This window comes from Lynx canadensis, chromosome F1, assembly GCF_007474595.2.
Source record: "Lynx canadensis isolate LIC74 chromosome F1, mLynCan4.pri.v2, whole genome shotgun sequence".
Taxonomy (NCBI): Eukaryota; Metazoa; Chordata; class Mammalia; order Carnivora; family Felidae; genus Lynx; species Lynx canadensis.
The window spans coordinates 6,234,104-6,257,472 of record NC_044319.2 but is presented as its reverse complement, the minus strand read 5'-3'; the positions used below and the strand labels follow the sequence as shown (position 1 = coordinate 6,257,472).

The following is a 23,369-nucleotide window of genomic DNA, read 5'->3' as shown; positions in this document are numbered from 1 at the left end:
AAACAATAAATCAAGCCCTGACGTACAAAGTTTGCCATTGTGGTGATATGAATACTCCCCACATGGCCAATTTCAAGTTAGCAACCTGATGCCACTCAACACAGAAGTGGGAACAGGTACACAGAAGCAAACCATTACATAGTATTTCTATGCAGACACAACTGACAAGAGTAACATCGGAATAGTAAAATGCAACAAAATTATCAAGGAGTGATGAATTTTGAGTGTTTATCACCTTTCTTTTCAATGTACTTGATTTACTTTTGTAAGTTTATGTAATTTGATTTTTAATAATGACTGTATTAAAACAACCAGCTCATGAAATTCCTGAAATTTAATAATTGGCTCTTAAGAGCTGGAACATGCCAACTCCCACACACCACTGGGTAGGAAGAAACACAAATAGGTCAGGATAAACAAACAATAATACAATCTATTATTAGGTATAAGGAACACACAACTGGGAAGAATCTGGGATTCCCTGACACACGGCCAGAATAGGAAATAGAACAATGAGCTGATATCTGAGTTATCTGTAGTAATGATCCACGGGTCTCCCATCCCCAGATCATGCAGAATGAGCCACAGTGCTGACAGGGACTCTAGATGGGACCAGACGGTTATTAGCGGTGATCGAATGCAGAACTCTCCGACTGGCGGTTCCGTATTTAGTCAACGCCAGCACTCCACTCCCTAACCTTCCTCTTTCTTCATTCTATTCCAAGTTGTATGTGTCCCTCCCCGGTTAGGCTGCAAATTCTTTTGAGGGCAGAGACCAGCCCTGGATTATCCAAAAAGCACTTTAAGCTCCTACTCAGGGAGCCAGAAAAGCAGAGACACCAAAACACGTGTTTCTGAAGAGAACTTAACATTTCAAAGTATGAATCAAAGTAGTCTGCAGGAGAAAACTCAGAAGTTCACTGTCTTTTCTCACCCTTACGCTATTGTTTTTATTTCCGTATCGCTCTCATTTTGAATTCTACGGGAGATAGTGGATGAGGTGGGAGCTGGGAATAGAGAGCCGTAATCATTTGGTAAATAGGAGGTTTTAATCCAGCTTTAGTTTAGTTATTCATTTTCTGTCACCCCTCAGTTCTCTAGCAATAGCTTGGCTGTGGACATTGCCAGCATTTAATCTATATTTATCAAATACATAAAAAACTAAAGTATCAGCCATGAGTACTATGTGAAGTCTAAGAATATAATCTTAGACTGCCATTTTAGAAGCTGGGAGAGACTCTTTAACACAAGCTTCCTCCAAGTGTGAAACTGTCAAAAACTTCAATGTCAATGACTCCTTAATATACAATTTAAGACTTCAAAATAATATCAAAATATGATTTGCACTAAGATATTTATGTCTAAGAATAGTAAACTCCAATATCAGAATGCCAAACTAAATCCTCAGCGACTATGGATTCTTCATTATTAGGAACATCATGGAATTCATATTTTCCTGTGTTACTGAATGCAACACACGGTCACGCTTCTCCTATGAACTGCGTGCAGGAGGATAAAGGAGATACTGATAGAATGAGCATAAAGTAATGGAGCATTAGAAAGAAAGGCAAATGATGGTTGACCCTCTGGTAGAACTGACAGTAATTCAGTAAAGAGTCTCAAAAAATTCAGGCAGTATTTAAAATTGTTGAAGAGGAAGAATAACGAGGTCTAGGATAATGCTATTTTATGAGGCTTCCAAAGACTTTTCAGGGTCTTCTTAGTGGCTGTTTCTCTTCTTCCTACCTCTTAAATTGTGATGCTTCCCAGGATTCTGTCCTAGGCCGTCTTCCCTTTGTACTCAACCCTGCCCACAACTGTCCCGGCCCCAGCTGCCTCCGGGACATCCGTGGGTCCCCAAACCATATATTCAGCCACTGCATTTCTGTTTAGCACTGGTACTATTTTCAGTTCCATCTGGGTTTTCCACGGACACCTGACTCGGCACAGCCGGAGCGGGTGTCAGTAAACCCTCCCCTCTCCACCCCCCCCCCCACACCCAGCCCTCTGCCTGTGCTCCCTGTCCGTTAATAACACTCCATCCTCCAAACGAATCACTCAAGCTGGAAAGCACGGAGGCAGGAGACTCCTTCCACGTCCCCACCAGGTCTCCTTCATTATTCACAAAGTCCTACTCACTGCTTCTGGAGGACCCCCGTCTCTCATCTGGACAATCCCGTATGTGTTCTCAACTGCTCTGCCTACCTGCCCCTGGCCCTTCACCTTTCCTAGCACAAAACTCATTACACCATCTCTTACTTTTAATAACTCACTGGTTTTTTCATCCCCTTCTGAATAAAGGTTAAATATTTTCTCAGAAGCAGAAGGTCTTTGAAATTTACCATTTCAGCTTCATCTCCCAACATTACCCAACTCATATTCTACCTTGTAGTTGCTGAACTTCTCAAATGCCATGTTCATTTGCAACTCTGGATTTTTCTTTTTATTATTATTATTTTTCAAATATTATTTATTTTTGAGAGAGGGACAGAGAGAGTGAGAGAGCGAGAGAGAGACAGAGAGAGAGAGGAGGAGGGGCAGAGAGATGGGGAGAGAGAGAATCCCAAGCAGGCTCCGCACTGTCAGTGCAGAGCCAAATGTGGGGCTCGAACTCCCAAACCGCAAGATCATGACCTGAGTGGTAATCGGGGGTCGGAGGCTTAACTGACTGAGCCACCCAGATACCCCTGGATTTCTTTTCATGTAAATTTCTCTGCATGAGCACCCTTACGCCTCCCCAACTCTTCCAGCCCCCTGGTCAGAGCTAATAAATTTCAATAGGCATTTGTATGTAGGTCTGAGTATCTGTGAGTACCTGTTTTCTGTCTTGCATTATTCTATGACTATCTAGAACAGAGATGATTTGTCTTGCTCATCGTTCCGTTCCCAACATTGCAATGCAACAGTGGAGGGAGAATGACTCCCCTATCTTAAATGAGAACATCAAAGAACTGAGAAAGAACACCCCAGCTTCTCTTTAGATGATACCAACCTCTGGGTGGGTAAACCTTTAGGAGTTGTCCTACTCACCAGGCCACTAACATTCTAGAATGTACCTCACATTTATTCAACAATTATCAAGTATCTAGTTTGTGTTATCTCCCTCCTCCCCCGGGGGTGGGGGTGGGGATAAGAAAATGAATGACACACAGACATGAGAACCACAGACACAAGTTTGCTCTACCAGCTGCTTAGAGGGGCCATCAAGGAAAGGGCTAAGTTCCCTGGAGTCATCAGGAAAGGATGCAGTAAAAAATTCGCTGCTCTTGAAATCCAAGCCAAATATTAGATCCCTAAATCAAGTAGACAAAACGGAAATCTTAGCTCTGTTTAAAGATTACCTATCACCAAGTGCTGTGTTACATTAATTGTGAAATAATCACACTAAATGGAACACATTTCAAAACCTGAACCAACTGAGAAACTGATGCATTGCAAATAAGCTACGAGAGAAACAGCAAATAGGCACCAAGAAAGGTGATTTCTGCTCTTCTTCTATAGAAATTTTCTGTAGGATAAACTGCTTCACCTTCTAGCGGCCTCGGCTTCGTCCTCAATCAAATGTAAATGAGAATAATATCCACCTATCAACTTTACAAGGCTACTGAAACAGCAAAGGGAACAACAGATACACAAATGCCCTGAAAAAGAAACCAAAATCACTTTACAAATATAAGGTAAGATCTCCATGACCAGGATTATAAAACACATGTCAGAAAGGTTCCTCACGAGCAAAAGCTATCTCTTTTATTAAGTCTGCTTATTTCTGAAGGTAAAATCATGCTCCTCACAAATTTAAAATCTAGAAGTGTGTAATGGAAACCATCTCTAAAGCAAACAAAAATCACATTTTAGGATTCATTCCTTCCTTCATTCATTAATTCAGTCTGCCAACTAATACACAACGAACACCAACCAAAAACAGAACTTTGTAAAAAATCATTATGTGAGGGAAGATTTAGCAATCTAAGAAATAATCCTCAAGAGCTTAACACCTAAGTGATTTTTAGAGCAACGCTGATATGCGTATGTACCTAGAGGAAAGGACGGCTGTATACATGAATACACAAACACAGATTAAGGGACATTTTTATATTAAGTCATTTCATATATGACTTATAAACCGTATGTGTAAATGAACACAGAAACACGAACAAAGAACGCTACAGTTCGCTTAGCAAAGGGCTGTAGGATTCTTCAGGTCACAGTTGTAGCTACAAAAGAAACACAAAGTGTGTAAACATATTTTGCTTTTAGTTCTTTCCAGCCACACATGGAAAGGAATATCTACAACGGACAAAAAAAGTAGCTGGATATGTTAACACAGGTTGGGATGGAAGGAGAATACAGAGCCGGTTCTATCCTTTTTATTATGTAAATTAGCATAAATATAAAGGCCCAGAGACTGAAAGGGAAAAAAGGGGATACTTCTGTCCCCACAATAGCAAGTACCAGGGCAATTAAGAAATTGTTCACTCACGGTACGGATAATAAAACCCTCAAAATCCTTATTTGGTAAAAAAAAATCTACATAAAATTTCCCAAGTTAGGAAAGAGTTGCAGAAATTTTTTAAATGTTCTGTATTACGCAGTTAAAAATAAGTCAGTATTTCAGTGGGAAGATGTCTACACCAAATACATTGCTCCTTGGAGTGAGTTACATTTGAATTAATTTCCATATCACAATTTCTAACCACATTCGTCAGTAACTCAGTGAGTGTTATTTGTGGCTTACCGTTTATTTGGATCCTTTATCAAGAGCCCTGAAAGCAATGATTTTGCATCTGAAGAGAGTGTCCGAGGAAATTTAATGTCTTCCATTAGTATTAGTTCAAAAAGTTTCTCATGATCCTGGTTGTAGAAAGGTAACCTCCCACACATCATTTCATACATGACGACCCCTAGTCCCCACCAATCCACGGCTCGGCCATAGTCATTGTCTTCTAACACCTAAGAGCGAAACCAGCGAAAAGATTCATTACTCCACATTAACTTTTACAGCAGTATTTATAAAATGTAAGACTTTTACATCAACAAAGTGAATCCTAACCTTCAAAGCCTAGGTAGGCTCTTTGACATTTAAACTATAAGGTATCCTACAAAAGATTTAAATCACACCAGATAGGCGAAATGTTCCATATATGTCCAGAAGTGGCCAGCGTACAAGGAAGGGAACAGGCCACACAGCAGATTCCAAGTGAATGACTGAGTACACTACGGACCAAACAAAAATTTTTGCGTATCTGCACGTTTTCTCTTAGGCCTACTTAACTTTTCATTCTGGTTCCATTAATGTGGACTTTAACTTGCAGTCACACCGTGCTGATTGCTGGGTATATAATGAGCCTTACACCCTCTTGCATGGAGAAGAGCGAAGTCATACAAACCAGACGGTGAAAGACAGGAGTTATGCGATGGAACACAGATGAGGTCAGGGCACGGCCACCACAAAAATAAAACTGAAAACTTCTGGAGGCCTCTAGTGTTTCAAGTCTTTAAGGAAACAGTCATCAAAGTGAATATAAAGATGTACTGTGTGAGTTGTATCCAAAGCGTTAGTAAGCCCACAAGCAAATTTCAGTTAAACACAAACAAAACTCACAGACTCTGGTATATGCCCTTAAATTTATTTCCCAACATACATTACATGCAACATAAATTGGGAAAGATATGGTATGACACTATCAGGCTATGTTGGAGCAACCTATTCAAACTGGGGCAGAATGGCTTGCCATTTGTTTTAGGAAAATTGTGATTTTTACCTTTTTATTAGGTATGTTCCTCATTCAATGGAGTTTTCTTCATCTGTTTGGATCTTTCAATATTTTACTTTAAGCTACTATATCTGAATAATCTTAAAGCTTACTTTATCTGATTCTCTTAGCTCTGGGATAAATAGCTCTGGGATAAAAAGATCAAGAAAACCAGACCCACGAAATTTACCGATTAAAAAAATCTTGTAACTGATGACATAAGAAAGAATTTGATGCAGAACAAAGTAGTGCTTGTGTTGCAGACTGTCTTAGTTTGAGTAAATAACTTGTTGAGGATTACTCCCATGGGACTTTTATTTAAAATTTACCAATTATGTCTTGGACTGAACATGACATTTTAGATGGTTACATTATGATTACCTATAAATACTATGAAAGGCACTTGGGTAGACAAGGTATTTATATGCGTGGAGAATATAATTTTGAGAAAAAGCTATGTTACTTAAAGATTAATTCAGCAGTGGTTGTCACATGTGATGAAAAGATTTTTAATTCAATTGTATCATTGTTCCAAGATGAACAGGAACTACATTAGCAAGATATGAACACAAGTCCACTTCCTACGTTTTTTCGAAAATCTTTTATAGAATAACAAACTAAGCAGAATATTTCGGGGAAGAACAACAAATTCTAGTTTTCATCATTAGCTAAAAATACTTCAAATTTCTACTTGTTTGAAATGAGTAATGTAAAAATACAGAGAAAACAACAAATAACCTAAAGCAGCAGAAAGAATTCGGCCTGTGCACTTTCTTAAGTGAGAGGAAATGTTGTATGTATAATTTTTAAATACCAGTGACTTTTGATTATTCAAGAATCTATCTCATGTCCAATTAGTAGAATGCGCTGTTTGTGGGCCTTAATCTAACGGACCCGGGATTTTACCTAATAACAAACAATTTTAAAATCTAAGTAACCTTTTGCTGAATTCCTACAACACCAACAAAACAGTGGCGCACGCAAAAAAGAGCCAAATGTGGTTTTTAACCTCTTTTTTCATAAAACCATAAAAAGCATAAAAGCTGGATTAACTGCTTCCCGAACCCACATTTCACCAGCCGGGTTCTCATCCCCAGCTGGCAAAACTGGCAATCCTTTATTTTTGTTTAAATACCTGGTTTGCGGCCAGAAGGGAAAGTGAGTACATAAAAAAAGGGTTTTATTTTTGAAGAGAAATAAGCAACTGAAAAATAAAACTGCATTGTAAAAAAATCTGTTTGATAAAAAAATATATTTTATTTAGCTTTGTAAAATGAATGCTGATTCTCAAAATAAGTGGTTTTGCTTCTGAACCTAGGCATTTTAATGAATATATAGATACATAACACTATAATTAGAACTGTTTGCTACTTTACTGTAAACCGCACAAACCCGATGTAATGTATTATCTTATCGACATTTAAAGTCCAGCAACGTTCAGGAGAAAACACCCTAAAGACTCAGCCAGCCCTCTTTATCTAAGAGTCTTTGTTATCAATTAAAAAGAAAGACTTCTGTTCAACTCCCACCTCCAAACAGCTGGAAGATGAAAAACACAAGAAATAAAAACGAAAGTGATCCTAACATTCTACATGTGGATACAGAATCTAAAACACGTCACCACTGTCCACAAACAGCCTTTCTCTCTCCTTAAATCTAAACTGTCTCAAAATACAGTACTCTGAAATGCTCTAGAAATTCCAGCGTGGAGTTAAAATCCACAGCCTCTTTTATGTTATTGTTTAAAGATAATTTTTCTCCCTTACTCAAAGCACGTATTTCCCCACAAATTACAGTAACATATAAAATGTATAGTCTTTAACCTACTGGGATTTGCAATTCCTTCTGGCTACCTCTGATGATTTTTTTTTTTTCCTAAAAGGCTAATTTACTTCATGGTTATCATGAGGGCTGATCCAAAGAGTAGTGTAATTGGTCCTGCAGTGGTACAACAATGCAAAGTGCATTTCAAGTCCATGACCCTGTGACTTACCATGTAATTTGGATATAAATGCAGATCAAAACCTGCTCCGAGAGCAGCAATCCACTGAAAGACTTATCTTAAAGAATTAATCTGAAGAAAGTGTCTCTTTTTCACAAAATCAATGTTACTCTCGTTTTGAACTAAGCTCAAGGTTTGAACACAAATGCAGACATTTGGGATTTCCTTCTACCCCTATTGTCCTGTCACCGTGGATGTAGCTTTACTTTGTAACCACATTTAATGCCAAAGACAGACACAAAGGACAACAGGTTATTCGGGACACCAAAAGTAACATAAATATTAAACAATGATAAGAGGTCACATCAAATCAACACCCAAACAGAACACAAACTCTAGGAAACAAGACTTCGTTTCAATTTTCCCCCAGGAATCGGAGATCGCTTCATTTTCTGCTGGAATAAAAACTGGATTCAAGGAAGTCAGAGCAGGTATCAATTGCTGTTAAATATTCTAATAACATCTGATTGATATTTGGTAATATTTGTTGTAGACACTTCCATGTATAAAACAGCCAACTGAGTTAAATAAAAATCACCACGAGTAGCTCTTGAATGGTTACTAATTTCAAGAATGATATTAAATAATAAACTATGATTTTAAAATGGTACCATCGATTAAAGTTCCCAGTGTAAATATCTGTTTGGCTAAGGGGCACTTTCAAAAAACATATTCATTCCAATGTTCTTTTACCAACTGGGATTTACTGGAAGTTTGAAGGAGCAGCTCTCTCAGCTTGTCCGCCAGGCCACACAATGCAGCCACGGCAAGCAGTTGTAAGGAGGGGACGTGTGCCCCGGAGTGGCTTACTGCTCAATCAATAATCCAGACAGAACAGATGGGGGAAAAATTAAACATCCAAACAAACTGTCTGCACACCTATGTTGTGAAAGTAAACTGCGAACTTGGATGAACCAATTTACCACTAATTCAAAAAGGAGGTTTTTTTTCTGGTAACCTTGTATTTCAGGTAACGGATATGTGTGTGTTCTGTATCAACACGCGTTTATATACTTTACGATTTATGGAAATCCTTCGCATATTCTTAACATCAGAGGAATTTGCCTTTAAAAAAAAAGACCTGTTCAGTCTTCCAATCCAGACTCTAAAATGTATTGCAGCCTTAGGAGAAGTGTATGTTTCAGGAGACTTATGAATTCCATGGTTTCTTGGTATTTTCTCCATAATATATACCTTATACCTAGTTCTCAACTGCTCCGTTAATTCGTAAGAGGCTGAAACTGTAAACACCATTTGCTCGGAATTAGAAGGCTGTAGGTTTTAGGGCTATTTCCTGGCATGTATACATAAGTCCTTGCATACAGCTAACGGCGTCCTCTTCAAAAGCAATCTCTGGATAGAGCAGGCGACATTCTTGAACCAGAGAAAAGTGAAATGGATACAATACTGGTGGCTGAATCATACTTAAACACACATCTTCCCGGAGAGTTCTACACTGCCCCTTTATCCCAGAGCAAGAGTCATAATGGGATCCCAAGAAATTGGGTCTTTGTCACCAAAGTCAATACAGCCACTGTAAAATATACAGGCCATCACTAGCGGCACCCAGGGAGGGTGAGTTTTGTGTACGTCCTCATGCGTCAGAGAATTTAAAATTAAACTTTGTGCTTAACCTAGAATCATTCCAAAAGCAAATATTCTTACTGTTAAAGTCAAAAGACCATACACCATTGCGAAGAACGTTAGGTGACAGGTAGCTGCCACAGAAGTGACAGACCCCTGGGAAGTAGAAGCCTCAACTTAACACATACTGAGACATTAAATGTTGAACTAAAAATACTACTTTAGCTCATATGTAAGTAACATCCAACCTGGGGGTGGGGAGGAATGGGATGATTTTTAATATTACCCAGAAACAGTACAAGTAGTAAGCCAGCTCAGGACAGTTAGAAGTCCTTAAATATGCTTCTACATAAGCAGACAGCTTCTACCTGAACTAATATCTCTGTCACTTACTTTTCCCCTGAGTATGGAAGGATCCTTTTCAGAACCATTCAGGAGGATAAGGGTTTTTCAAAAATACCTTAAGAGGAGGAGTGCAACATGAATTATTAACAAATAAAATATTAGGGATGTACACGGTTTTAGAAAGGCTACTAAAACTTTGTATTTCCACAAAATGCTCAGCCATTTTAAGACTTGGTTTCACAATCTGTTTGAAACAGTAGAATTTTGTCCAAGGGCTAAGCAAAATGTAACTGTGCTACTGTTTTTACCTACAGATTAAATGTGCAAACATATGTAGCCCTGGGCTCATTCATTTTTCTCAAGATCTGAAGACACTATTGACAGAGCCCATGAAATGACATCTTTTACATCTATTCTTTGTTGTATTTAAAATAAAGAAATAAAATTCCACGTAATGCATTTAAATCCAGTTAGGTTCTAACCGCCCCCCACTACCCATATACCACTTCAAGCCAGCAACAACCTTTATCCTTAATTTATATGATGCTCTTAGCTCATGCTGAAGAAGCGAATGTATTTCTCTGGCTTTAAATTTATATAAAATTTAACTTCCATTTGTGCTATTACCTCTATGGCATCACAATAACTTCAAGCAAATCTTTCTTTATCCAAATAGCAAAATATTCTTGTCTATTTCAGGTATTTTCAAATTATACATTATATAAAAGATAGTAAAGACAGCAGGCTTCAAAATAAAAGCAAATAAAATGACAGCAAGTGGATGTTTTCGAAAACGTGAGGTTCTGAAAACTAAGAAAACATCAAACAATGCATCTTTAGCCACTGGAAAAAATATTTTACATTCACATGAAATAAAATTATATATGTATTTTTTTCTGAATAGCAACCACAACTAGGTACTAGATACTAGATATTTTCCACCAGCCAAGTCATTTTTTTGCAATCTTTTTGTTAGTTCTAACTTGATTATCAAATAATTTTTATTTTTACACTATTACAGAAGTGCATTTCTCTAGGTTTCCAAAACCACCTTATTCAACCTTCCCCATCTGTCACCATCTGCTTCTTTTTAGCATGTACTTTTTGTGTGATCACATAAGCATGTGAAAAATAACTAACATTCAGATGATTATCTGCTGGTACATTTGAGGACTGGGCATAATAAAAGTGAACTGCCAAAACGTACTTAACACTTTTAATTTTGTTGGGTCTTGCATGTAAGCTACATTTGATTTTCAAACTGTTTTACAGTTGGAAAGTTGATCAGGTACTGCTAACTCAAGAGCAAAGCTGAGACTAAATAATTAGCACTGCATAAAGTGGCTTGGATTCAATGAGAGCCAAATCAAATAATAACATTTAACAGTAAGGTCTTATATGTGATTTCCAATTTCTTTTATAATTTCTAGATTGAAAATGCAGTGTGGATTACAAAAACAAAATCCCCCCAAAATATCTTCTTGTCCATAACGTATGGCAGATAAAATTTCTTTCTTCTAGTATAAGAAAGAGCAAAAACACATTCATTTAAAACCAATACATACTAGTGCATTTTTAAAGATGCAGGACACTAAATGCATATGTTATATCCTGCTAGGACTATATTTCTCCAGCCTCTTAAAAAAAAAAAAGAAAAAACCACATGATTTTATTCTTTATCAATAAATATCTCTAATTCTTCACCAAAAGAGGTAAGAGAATGGTTGTAAATATTCTCTTCTCTTTTTTAAAAAGGGGCATTTTTTATACCACAAGAGTCCTCTTTTGTGGGGTTTCTTAAGAAGAAACTTAAGTTTGGTTAAAATTTAAGTTTATTTTTAAAATCAGCTAGGAGCCTGATTTATCCGACAGGAAACAATAGGGTTTTGACCTGATCTCTAAGTCTTTTTGGAAGTATCTTTTGATAGCCTTCATGTATCTTTAAGTAGCAAAGCACTTCTGCCCAATTGAGACAATTAACTGGCAGAGGGTGACCACTGCTCGCTGACACACAGCTTGTGCGGAGATCTCTCCATAACGTGGAAGCAAGTCTTGTGGAGGAAGAGACAATGCTGACACTGAGCCATTCACAAGAGAAGCAGGAAATCAGGAATGTATTCCAGGTCTGATCACTCACATACTATGAAGAAAAGTCCGGCACTGACGATGGAATGTGCCAGAAATGCCAAGGTTCAAGAAAAGTGAGGGACACCATCCAAAGTAAAGGGGAGAAGCTGGTGTCACTCTTGCCCACTAACTCTGACCACATGTATCTGATCACGTTATTGCCTTGCTCTCAATTCAGAAGTGACTCTCCAAGAGATCAGACCTAAACTCCTTTGCATTCCAATCCCTGTGTCCGTGTCCAGCCTCCTCTCCCATCTCCCACTGACCGCCCCCGGACCCTCCCAGCAGGCTTACGCACCCTGCCTTCTTCTACCACGCCAGGCAGATCCCCAGTAAAGTAATTATTTTCTTGCACAGTCAGGATTGTTTTCCGTCTCTTATCACCCTGGTAAATAGCAAGCTACTTGAGGACAAAAACCATTTCTTACTCTCTTTCTATTCCCAGTCCCCAACATAATGCGTGACACCTAATAAATAGTAAGTACCTCTTTAACGAACGAGAGAATTCTACAGTGAAATGGTCCATATCCGAGAGAAGAAATAAGGACTTCAATTCTTGTTCTTAAAAGTAAAACACATTCAAAGTTACCCCTATTTAACAAAAATGTAATGATTGACAGAAATACTTAAAAAATGTAAGAATTTAAATTGCATGAGAAGTTAGAACTGTCATCCCCAAATGGTAACTACCATGATCACAAATCAGGGGCTGAGACTGTAATTAGAAATCAGCCATGGGGACGACTGGGTGGCTCAGTCGGTTAAGCATCCAACTTCAGTTCAGGTCATGATCTCACAGTTCCTGAATGTGAGCCCTACATAGGAGCCTGGAGCCTGCTTCAGATTCTGTGTCTCCCTCTCTCCCTGCCCCTCCCCCACTCACGCTCTGTCTCTGTTTCTCATTAAACAAAAAGATAGGAATCAGCCACGGGTATAGAAATTGCTGTTAAAGACCAGGCTTCTGTAATATCCCCACCCCCCCAAAAAAGAAAAAGCCAAACAAAAATAGGTACACAGAAATGTTTTCTTACTTTTTTTTTTTTTTTTAAAGAAATGGATAATTTCTTGGGTATTGTAAAGTTGCTATTTAGAAACAACTGGATCCTTCTTGCATGAAACCCTTGGTTTTGTTCTTCAGTTGATGATATAAGCATGTAAAACAGTATCTTTGTTTCTTGAGAGATCATCTGCTTCTGAATGAAACGAGATGTGTTTATCTTCTTCAGAAATAATTTCCCCTAACTGTGACACAACTAATTTTGTTATTCTAAATACAGGACAGTACTATCCATGGTGCATAGAGAACAGGGGTAATTGAACTCCAGGGAAACAAAGAATTTGTTTTTCATGATATTCACAAAAAAAACTCTCTTCTAGAAAATACGATCTTGTATTTGAATGAATAAGGAACAGTGTTCCTAAAATTTTACCTAATTCACCACAGTAAGTGGGAGAATCTTAAACTCTAGATTTTATGACAGAGAAAAATAATATTTTTGGCAGCTCTTGAGAAAATAATATTTGGAAATGTACTGCATTTCAAATTATTAGCACTTATTTATAATTATGCAATAATCTTGAAATGTAAATTTACTCTCTAATTAAAAAAACTATTATAATAACAAACTGGCATGAGTTATACATGTATAGGAAATGCAATGTATTCCTACTACCTAATTTCTCTTAATTACTTTTTCCTGTTGAGCATTTATAAAGCATTCATTTTAAAACTGACAATTATTCACATCTATAAGTGGCCTTGAAAGTGTGACTTTTGGGGGCCATAACACCTGTCGTTAGAAAAGCAAAAGTGGCCTTTCCCAGATGGACCTAGTTACAATCCTGTTCCTCTTGCCACCACCTCCCTGCTGTGTACAGATTCCACTGAAAAAGAGTTCTGATCCTCAGTCCCCTCACCTTTAAAAAAACATCAAGGATGCTATCACAAAAAGGTCATTCCAAACACGCAACGCACCTATACAGCAGGTGTTCAATCAACTGTAACCTTCACCCATCAGAGATCAGATGCCTGCCTCGGTCTTTGGCTCCAGCCACACTAACCTTATTGGAGTTTGAGGGAAGAACTGGGCTTGTTCCTGCCTCAGGTTCCATGCTCATTGCTCCCTGTGTCTGGAGAGCTCGTCCCCTCCACCCTGCAGAGCTACCTCCTCCTTAGCATTCAGGTCTCTGGCCAAGCCTCACCTCCCCCAACGTCCTATCTGCAGAAGACCGTATCTTCCAAAGACAGCTGCAACACTATCTCCCATCTCACACGCTCTTCTACGAAGGGGAGGTGGGCGTCGGGGTCACCACCCCTTCAATCTGTGTGGTCTCAGACTGCTTCGCCAGTAAGCATAGGTGCAGTTTCTGAAACCAGGCCACTAAAGGGGACGCACGCACAAATGTCCGCCAGCAGCATTACAGCCCCACGTTGGAAGCAAACCAAATGTCCACAGACTGCTGAATGGATAAACCAAATGTGGCATATCCATACGATGGAATATTATTTGGCCACAAAAAGGAATGAAGTACCACTAAAATGGTAAAAACATGGACACACCTTGAAAACATATCACGTGAAAGAAGCCACACAATCAGCCTCATATTGTAGGATTCCACTGATGGAAGTATCCGGAACAGGCACATCTATACAGACAGAAAGTGGGTTGTAGCTGACAGCGGGGAGGGGGAACTAATGGGTATGGGTTTTGTTGTTAGAGTGATGAAAATACTCTGGAATTCAATGTTGGTGACAGTCGTATAATTTTGTGAACGTAGTAAAAACCACTGCTGTATTTTATGGTATGTGACCTGTACTTTAATAAAATTATTAAAAACATACTATGAAAAGGAATTTGCAAACAACTAATAAAACATTCTTAATGTTTGCCAGGTGAACAAAAGGAACAAAAACAAAACAAAGAAAAGGGAAGCAGCTCATAACTTGTTCCTAAGGACACTCATTTTTTTTTTAAGTTTTTTTTTTTTGTTTATTTTGAGAGAGATAAAAGCAAGCAGGGAAGGGGCAGAGACAGAGGGAGCCAGAGTTCTGCACTGACAGCGCAGAGCCGGATGCAGGGCTCAGACTCATGAATCGTGAGATCATAACCTGAGCCGAAATTGAGAGTCAGATGCTTAACCGACTGAGCCAGCCAGGCGCTCCTGGGACACTCCCTTTTAGAGCCCAAAGCCAAAGAAGTCGGACTGCCCTGGAGCCGTCAGGTTATGAGGAAGCCTGGACCACATAGCAACGTGGAGGCTCTACATAAACGCTCCTGTTCACAGTCCTGTTTGGGTACCAGTCAGTGGACAGGAACATCGGTCGTCAGACATGTGAGTGAAGATGCTTCCAGATTCCAGCCTCCAGTCACACGTCACCCCATGGCTGCAGCGTCCTTCTGGCTGCGGCCCCACATGCTGTGGAGCAGAGATAAGCCATCCCTGCTGTCCCCTGACTATTCCTGACTCTGAATCCGAGACCACACAGAATGGTTGTTTTTCACCGCTAGGATCTGGAGTGGTTTGTTACACGGCGAGAGTAATTTGAACTCTATCTAAAATGGCCACCACACCACACCCTTCCCTTCACCTAGCTTTATTTTCTCCCTGGCACTCACTCATTAGCTGACATTATGTTATTTCCCAATTTTTATTGTTTCATTCTGGAGAGCAGTGTCTTTTGTGTCTTGCTCTGTAACCACATCACCCAGAAAAATACCCGATACATAGTAGACACATAATATGTAGTTGTTTAACAAACAAATTAGCAGATTATTGTGGAACCCTCAGCATGCGGAGGTCACTGGTTGGGACTTGCTTTGGCATGAATTCCAAAATGTGGCTACTGTCATTTCATTTACTTTTCCTATAGTAATGAAGTATGAAAATTCACAACACTACAAATGTAAATTATCACCGTGTCTTTGTTTCGAAGGGAGATCCAAGGTAGTTTATAAAACCACAAGCATTTTTGCTGATGCCATCCAATTACTTGATTTTAATAAATGAATCAAAACGGGCCTAATCAAAAAATAAAATGTACATCGCCAAAAAAAAAATTGACTTACTCTATGGAAGTTAGTGCCTTTGTGCTCATAAAGTCTATAAAATTTACTTTCTACATATTCTTACTCTATCATACCATGTTAAACAAGTGAAAGCAAAATAGACTTAATTCCTGTTGGTGGAATTTGAGCAACAAAACAAAGGAAAAGAGAGAGAGGCAAACCAAGAAACAGACTCAACTCCAGAGAACAAGTAGGTGGCTGCCAGAGGGGAGGCAGGTAGGGGGATGGGTGAAATAGGTGATGGGGATTGAGGAGTGCACCTGTCCTGCTGAGGGAAGTGTTTAATCACTGTATTGTATACCCGAAACTAATATTACACTGTACATCAATAATACTGGAATTAAAATTATAAGAAAGTAGTAGGTACTGCAATGATTTTTCATGCTAAGCAGTTTACCCTGCAAAACATTACGGCCCTGTTATTCTCCCTACGAATGGAAGCACAGCCTACCTCTGGTGCCAGATATTCTGGTGTTCCACAGAACGTCTTCATGGTGGCCGCATCTGTAATCCCTTCTTTGCAAAGTCCAAAATCTGTAATTTTTATGTGGCCATCTTTATCCAGCATCAGATTCTCCAACTGTGTAGTAAGAAAAATGACATAACGTGTTTCATAGTTTTCAGAAATAGGAAAATACAGTTTTGACAAATGACTGAATGCTGAGTAAGATATTTTGGAAAGAGGACATGGCCGTAGTTAACAGAACTTTCAGAGCTTACAAACCCCACAGCTTCCTAATTTGTGTGAAAAGAAACAGGTTTTATCAAATACTTCATGGTGATAAAATTAGTGATTTTTAAACGAATGGGAGTAAGAGCCCTTATTGTGTAATTTCTGAGAATACACACCTAAATAACTTTTCAAAGCAAACATCAGTCCTTAATCCTTTTTGTGTCCCTAAATTGTGATCTAAACAATCCCAAAGAGATGAGCACCTTCTTCTAGATATATATGGATGGTTTTCAACGATTTCTCTTGGGAATCTATTGCTATTATAAAATATTCACTTACAGAAATGTTTTTTGGTGGTTGTTGTAAATCAAACCTAAATCTTATTTTGTAAGGTAAGGCGACATCCTCTTTTGAAGGTCTTTGTAATAAAAAAATAACAACCCTTTCAAACATAAAAAGAAAAATATCAAAGTCAAACATTCAACAGTTAATGAAAATACACAGCACATACATTTTAAAACTGGAATCTCTTTGAACCCACTAATTCCAAAACACCAAAGAGAATCTCAAAGATTTAACCAAGTACCAAGATCATTTGCCTCAAGTAAAAATTGTCAAATGTAAGGAGAAGGAGTTTGTGCAAAGTCAACGCAATTAAAAGTACCAACCATAACTGATGTTCTTCTCCCGACTTGAGCACAACCTTATGATTGTCATCACACAAAGATACATGTTAGTTCTGGGCTGTGATCCTACAGCCTCACACAGACAAGGATGCGAACCCCGCTCAGTCGTCTAGACAGAACTTACACGCGCATACAAGAAACACACACACAAAGAAACGCATGCAGAAAACGTTATCAGCAGCATTAATGACAATTCGCCTATTTCAGGAGCACTCCATCTCCTTCTCCACGTGACAACATGACAGTGCTTACCTCAGCCCTGAAGTCAAGATCAATTTCAAAACAGAACTCCATGTAAGAATATAAACAGGTATCAATCACAAAAAATGTGATATTATACTTTGTCATATTATCCAAAGTCTTATAAGTGAGAAACCCTACACAGTTAAGCAAGTTGTGCTCATGGAAGGAGAGATCCGAACAGACCTCAGTCCTTGGGTAGAGGCCTAGATGCATCCCCAGCTGAACTAAATGCTCAGTACCTGGTTCATGTACTATACAGACTGCAGAGAAGGGAGTCTGTCTTTCACTGGTCTACAGAAAGGTGAACAAACACTCAATATGTTGTAGGACTTTTCATCTTTTTTTTCAAGTTTATTCTGAGACAGTATGTGCACATGCACTCAAGCAGGAGAGGGGCAGACAGAGAGGGAGAGGAAGAGAGAGAATCCCAAGCAGGCTCCATGCTGTCAGCACAGAGCTGACTGCGGGGCTCGATCTCACGAACTATGAGATCAGGACCTGAGCTGAAATCAAGAGTCAGAGACTTAATGGACTGAGCCACCCAGGCGCCCCCCCCAAAAAAAACCAAATCAAATTCTTAAAATGCTGAAAGGTCTTTTAAAAGTATTTAAAAGTCCCTTTTATTAACACATTACATAAAAATTCTTATAAAAACTTCAAATAATACATGATAATATTGAGGAGAATGTGAATGTGCTATCTACTCCTTTCCTTCCTGCTCCCCTGTGTTGGGGGTATGTCAATCCTCTTAAAAACATTTTTTTTTAATGTTTATTTGTTTTTTGAGAGAGAGAGAGCGAGCGAGCGTGAGTGGGAAAGGGGCAGAGAGAGAGGGAGACACAGAAAGCAAAGCAGGCTCCAGGCTCCGAGCTGTCAGCACAGAGCCCAACGCGGGGCTCGAACCCACGAACCATGAGATCATGACCTGAGCTGAAGTTGGAAGCTTAACTGACTGAGCCACCAGGTGCCCCTGCATCAATCCTCTTGATACACTTTATGTGCATCAGACCGTATTCATGGAGACATGATACCATGCACTGTGTCTCCACATTTTGACAAGGCTACTTGGAAGTGTATGGATACAGAAATAACAAGACATATAAACACTGTTTTTAGTACCAAAAAGGGTACATATTTTTTAAAATCTTGATTTGCGCCTAATTCTCTCGCCTCATATCTCAGCTCTAAGATGCCAGGGGTTGAGGGATGGGGAATGGACGGAGATGCAGGACAGGGTTGGAGGAAGGAATAGGTTGAACATGACCAAGTGTCCCAGTCTGCCCAGAACGGAGGGGTTTTCCCGGGATGCAGGACTTAAAAGTTCTGGAACTGGGGAAGTCTGGGGCAAACCAGATAGCTGGTCATCCTACTTATTTTATAAGTCAGCTTCATAAAAAGCCATCACAATACTATAGTAAGAAAAAAGGGATGCCTGTGAGGGATGGGGAGAGGGTCACAGAGACGGGGGAGATAGTGTAGTGCATGGGAGGCAGCCGAGAGCAAAGGGGGTCAGATAACGGAGTCAAGTCAGAGAAAACACATATAAATTCCAAGCTTCCCTTACTCACTGTGTGACCTTGGGCTTGCTATTGATTTCTGTGTCCCTCAACCTCATCTATGAACTAGAGGTAAATAAGGGTAACAGCCAATGCGGTTGCTTTGAGAATTAGAGATATTGAATGTAGAACTTAACACAATGTAAGTATTCAATAAACGTATCAACCATTTATTTATTAAATGTGGAGAGTTTAATGGCTAAATTACAAGTTATTAAAATGGTATGTGTTCTTTGGGATGATGTAGGAAACTACAGGAATGGAACCCAATAAAACACTTCGGTCAGCTGAGCGTCTTCTTAAAAACACTTTCAGTACTCAATAATTTCTTTTGAATAAAACAAAAGATAAATACTTCCTAATTTTTGAGCCTGTTTTTCAATTGTGTCTACCTTCTTCCATCAATTAATTTTGCTCTCTCACCATCCTGAAATGTTATTTTACTGAGTATGAATGTCAAAACAACCTGTCCATCGAAAGTATCAACCATAGTCAGAGACGTATCACCTTATAGAAATGATATCCCCAAACCTATTCTTGTATAAACATAGGTCAGGGGTAACTATCCAGTCTTGTTAAAAAAAGAATAATAATTTGACACAGAAGGATAACAAAGTTTCCATAAAATGTTAAGAACTATGGGTGTTGTAATTCACAAATGTGAAGGAGGCACAGAAACCTGCAAGTTTTCAGAGGAGATGGATGGCTCAGATATAATCAAGAACACCTGGAAACCACCTCCTCTGTGCATTTAACCCCGAAGGGGATTTAGTCACACGTTCTGTGTCAAGGAGAAAGAAAAACATTTACAAATGCTCTCCCTTTGGTTCTCTCTCCTAAATCTCATGGCTGTCCTTTCGGTTAGTCACAAAGTGCACAATTCACAGCATTGCTGACTGTGAGTGTTCACGTACTCTCCATTTGTAAACTTTAAGTCTACCTGTTTTTACTCCCCTCAGTCTTAGTTTCCAGAACTGAGAGCAGGCATTACATTTATGCTCCGTGGATGCATCCACTGGCAAAAGCAATGATGAAGTCAAATAAGAGGTTTGACAGAAAAGATTATATGTTAAAACTGTGGGTAATACTCCTTGCCCCGTTAGAGAGGGCTGTTATCTAACAGTTCATGTTTTCAGGAGGGAAAAAATATTAGATGTATACCTCACAGAGTTCCCATAAAAAAAGGTAACATTTGTACCCAGCAGAAGCATACAGCCATTACCTGACAGAGGGTCTCCATTCAGCATGCATATAGAAAAATATGGTCGATTCTGAAACCTTTTTTCCTCTGTGCTTTGTGGACAAGAACTCATAGTAAGAAAGTACTATGCACCTTTTGTTCTTGCTGGTGCGTAGCATAAAATTAAACTCTCAAACTCCTATCTGTCTTTGATACTGTGTTTTCAACACTTCAAAGTACAATAAAAAATGAAATTTGTAGCGTGTACCAGGATCAGTGGATGGGCTGTGGAGGCCAAGAATGGACTGGCCTGGAGGCTCCTTGAACCACGTGCGGGCTGAAGGAGGCCACGGCTTGGGCACACATGTAACCCTTTTGTGGTGCACAGGCTGGGAAGCTCTGCTCTAACATACGCCAAGCTAGCAAAGTTTTTTATACTTTTGAATACAGTATTCTAGTATAGATACACATTCTAATATCTAGCTACTGTACGTCTCATCAAAGATCATCAAATGATCTTACATATCATTTTACTTAAATGGCTGACACTGTAATTAAACAAAGGAATGAAAATAACGCTTCCTAAGGGCTCTGATGGCTGCTGGAGCAGAATACACAGTTAGTTCCCCTCCCTTGCCCTCCCACCCCATTTTGGGGCAGCTGTATCAGACTCAGTGCCCGGCACCAAGGCTGCTCCGGTCCAGGAGCGGAGTAAGGAATTCATCCTCCACACACTGCACACTCAGGCTCAGGGCTATCGAAGTAACCAAGTGTCATACAAGCTCACCTGCAGGAACGTACCACGAAGTTAGGAGAGTGTGCCAAAATACTGAAGAAAACAGGTCTCCACTTTGAACCTGCCTGAGCTAGAAAGGGATTCACAATGTACAACAGCAGAGACCTTACTTCCGCTGTCCGGCCGCTTAAGGACGGACCACACACAGGGGAGCCTGGGTGGCTCAGTCAGTTAAGCATCCAACTTCAGCTCAGGTCATGATCTTGAGGCTGAGTTGAAGCCCCTGCTTGGGATTCTCTCTCTCCCTCGCTCTCTGCCCCTCCCCCATTTGCACTCTCTCTCAAAATAAATGAATAAACTTTGGAGAGAAAAAAAAAAAAACTGACTACACATAAGGAACATAGCCCAATAATACAATTTAACCTTAGAGGGTGAAGGGGTTCTTAATAGCAGTGGCTTAAAATTTTTATAGAAGAGGGAATCCAGGGGCGCCTGGGTGGCGCAGTCGGTTAAGCGTCCGACTTCAGCCAGGTCACGATCTCGCGGTCCGTGAGTTCGAGCCCCGCGTCAGGCTCTGGGCTGATGGCTCGGAGCCTGGAGCCTGTTTCCGATTCTGTGTCTCCCTCTCTCTCTGCCCCTCCCCCGTTCATGCTCTGTCTCTCTCTGTCCCAAAAATAAAAAAAAAATAAAAAAAAAAAAAAAAAAAAAAAAAAAAGAAGAGGGAATCCAGAGAGACTGGTCAGAAGTGGGAGCTGGAGGCTGAGTCCTGAGACAGCAGATAATAAAGCAATTATGCTGCTCTCTTCCAGACTGCAGGATTATGGGGGGTGAGCACCAGGGAGCTGATGAAGACTGGGGGCGGGGGGCGGGGTACTGTGGGAAGACTCTGAGCCATCCCTTTGTGTCAGCACTGAGACTCTGAAGTTATCTAAATCTGGGGCCCCTGGGTGCTCAGTTAGTTAAGCATCAGACTCTTGATTCTGGCTCAGGTCATGACCTCACAGTTCATTAGTTCAAGGATCCCCATATGTAGTTCTGTGCTGACGGTGTAGAGCCTGCTTGGGATTCTCTCTCTCTCTCTCTCTCTCTCTCTCTCTCTGCCCCTCCCCTGTTTGCACACACACATGTGCCCTCTCACACATGCCCGCTCTCTCTCAAAATAAATAAACTTGAAAAGAAAAAGAGATGATCTATTTGTGGGTTTCTTATATTAATAATGTAGATGATTAAATTAACCAATAAACTCTAATTGGGTAGAAAACAAGATTAGATTAACCACCAATAGAATACAGTAGTGAAGTATGTACTATTTTTTACCTCTTGCCCTGTTACAAACTCATGGAGAAACTAATTCTTAATGAATTCCAGTATCATTATATGCACCTTTCATAGGTCCCTATTCAGCCCATTCTGTACTTGATGGCATGGTCTTTGAAAAGAAATCTTACACTTGCAAAATAAGAACTAGGCAGAAAAGTTTCTAATATAATCTGCACTACTGATGAAATCTTAACAGGGATTTTTTCAAACTTTTAGGTGATGATGAAGCTATACAAGTTTTTCGCAAGTAACCACAAGGAATTTGGGTCCTTACTAAAACAGAATTTCGTATTACAACATATATTGATAAACTAAGCAAACTTACTTTTGAAAGCGTAACAAAGGTTGCAATAATTTATCTGTTGCTATGAACACCAACTTCTTAGGAACTATGAACTGATAAAGTATCTTACATTAACTTGCACGTGAAGTAAAGCTTTCCTTCCTTGATAAATGAGGCGTCGGCAAATAGGTACTGATTTACTTGAGAGGCACAGCTATGAGAGGCATCTCAAATGGATTTGCATTTTATTAAACATAAGGTCATTAGTAAGGAGATGATCAAGACAAATCTGAGACTGATCAATTAAAGTGGGTACCTACATCAGTTGTGGATGATGCTGTTCTTTAATATATCTGGTGTAAATATAGTTCAAGCATCTATTTTCTTATCTTCCACAGCATTATTTGAATTTTAGATTTACAAACATCTCCCATAGTTAGTCCAATGCACTCCTTGCCCCGCGTAGATTTCATTTCGACTCTAGAGAGGCAGAAGGGTGTAAGGAGCAGAACACCAGACTTGGATTCATGCTTTCTATCATCTTGACTTTGAGTAAGTCACCTGCTAGGCGTCCAGGCTTCAGTGACCTCACCTGTCACCTACGGACCAACTCAAAGTATTAATGATCCCACCTACAGGATCTCGTTTGCTTGTGCATAATCCTGCACTACGGATACAAGTAATACTTGTATAAATTTGAATGCTTGGCTTTTAACATTACATGTACTCTTTCTGGTGTATGTGCGTGTGTATATTCTGTCCTATGTTATATATTTACTTAGACCTTGAGATTAATACTGTATTAAAAAAATAA

The 23,369-nt window shown here is 39.4% G+C and overlaps 1 protein-coding gene across 4 annotated transcripts in view; it reads right to left on the bottom strand.

Annotated features, from left to right (window-relative positions):
* The window catches only part of AKT3 (AKT serine/threonine kinase 3), a 314,820-nt gene that overhangs the window by 41,043 nt on the left and 250,408 nt on the right, over nucleotides 1–23,369 (bottom strand). For all 4 annotated transcript variants that reach the window (XM_030302257.1, XM_030302261.1, XM_030302260.1 and 1 more), the window contains 2 exons: nucleotides 16,330–16,458; nucleotides 4,736–4,950 (listed from right to left, as the gene is read on the bottom strand). In XM_030302257.1, coding sequence (XP_030158117.1) covers nucleotides 4,736–4,950; nucleotides 16,330–16,458 — 344 coding nt within the window. The remainder of the gene's footprint in view (nucleotides 1–4,735; nucleotides 4,951–16,329; nucleotides 16,459–23,369) is intronic.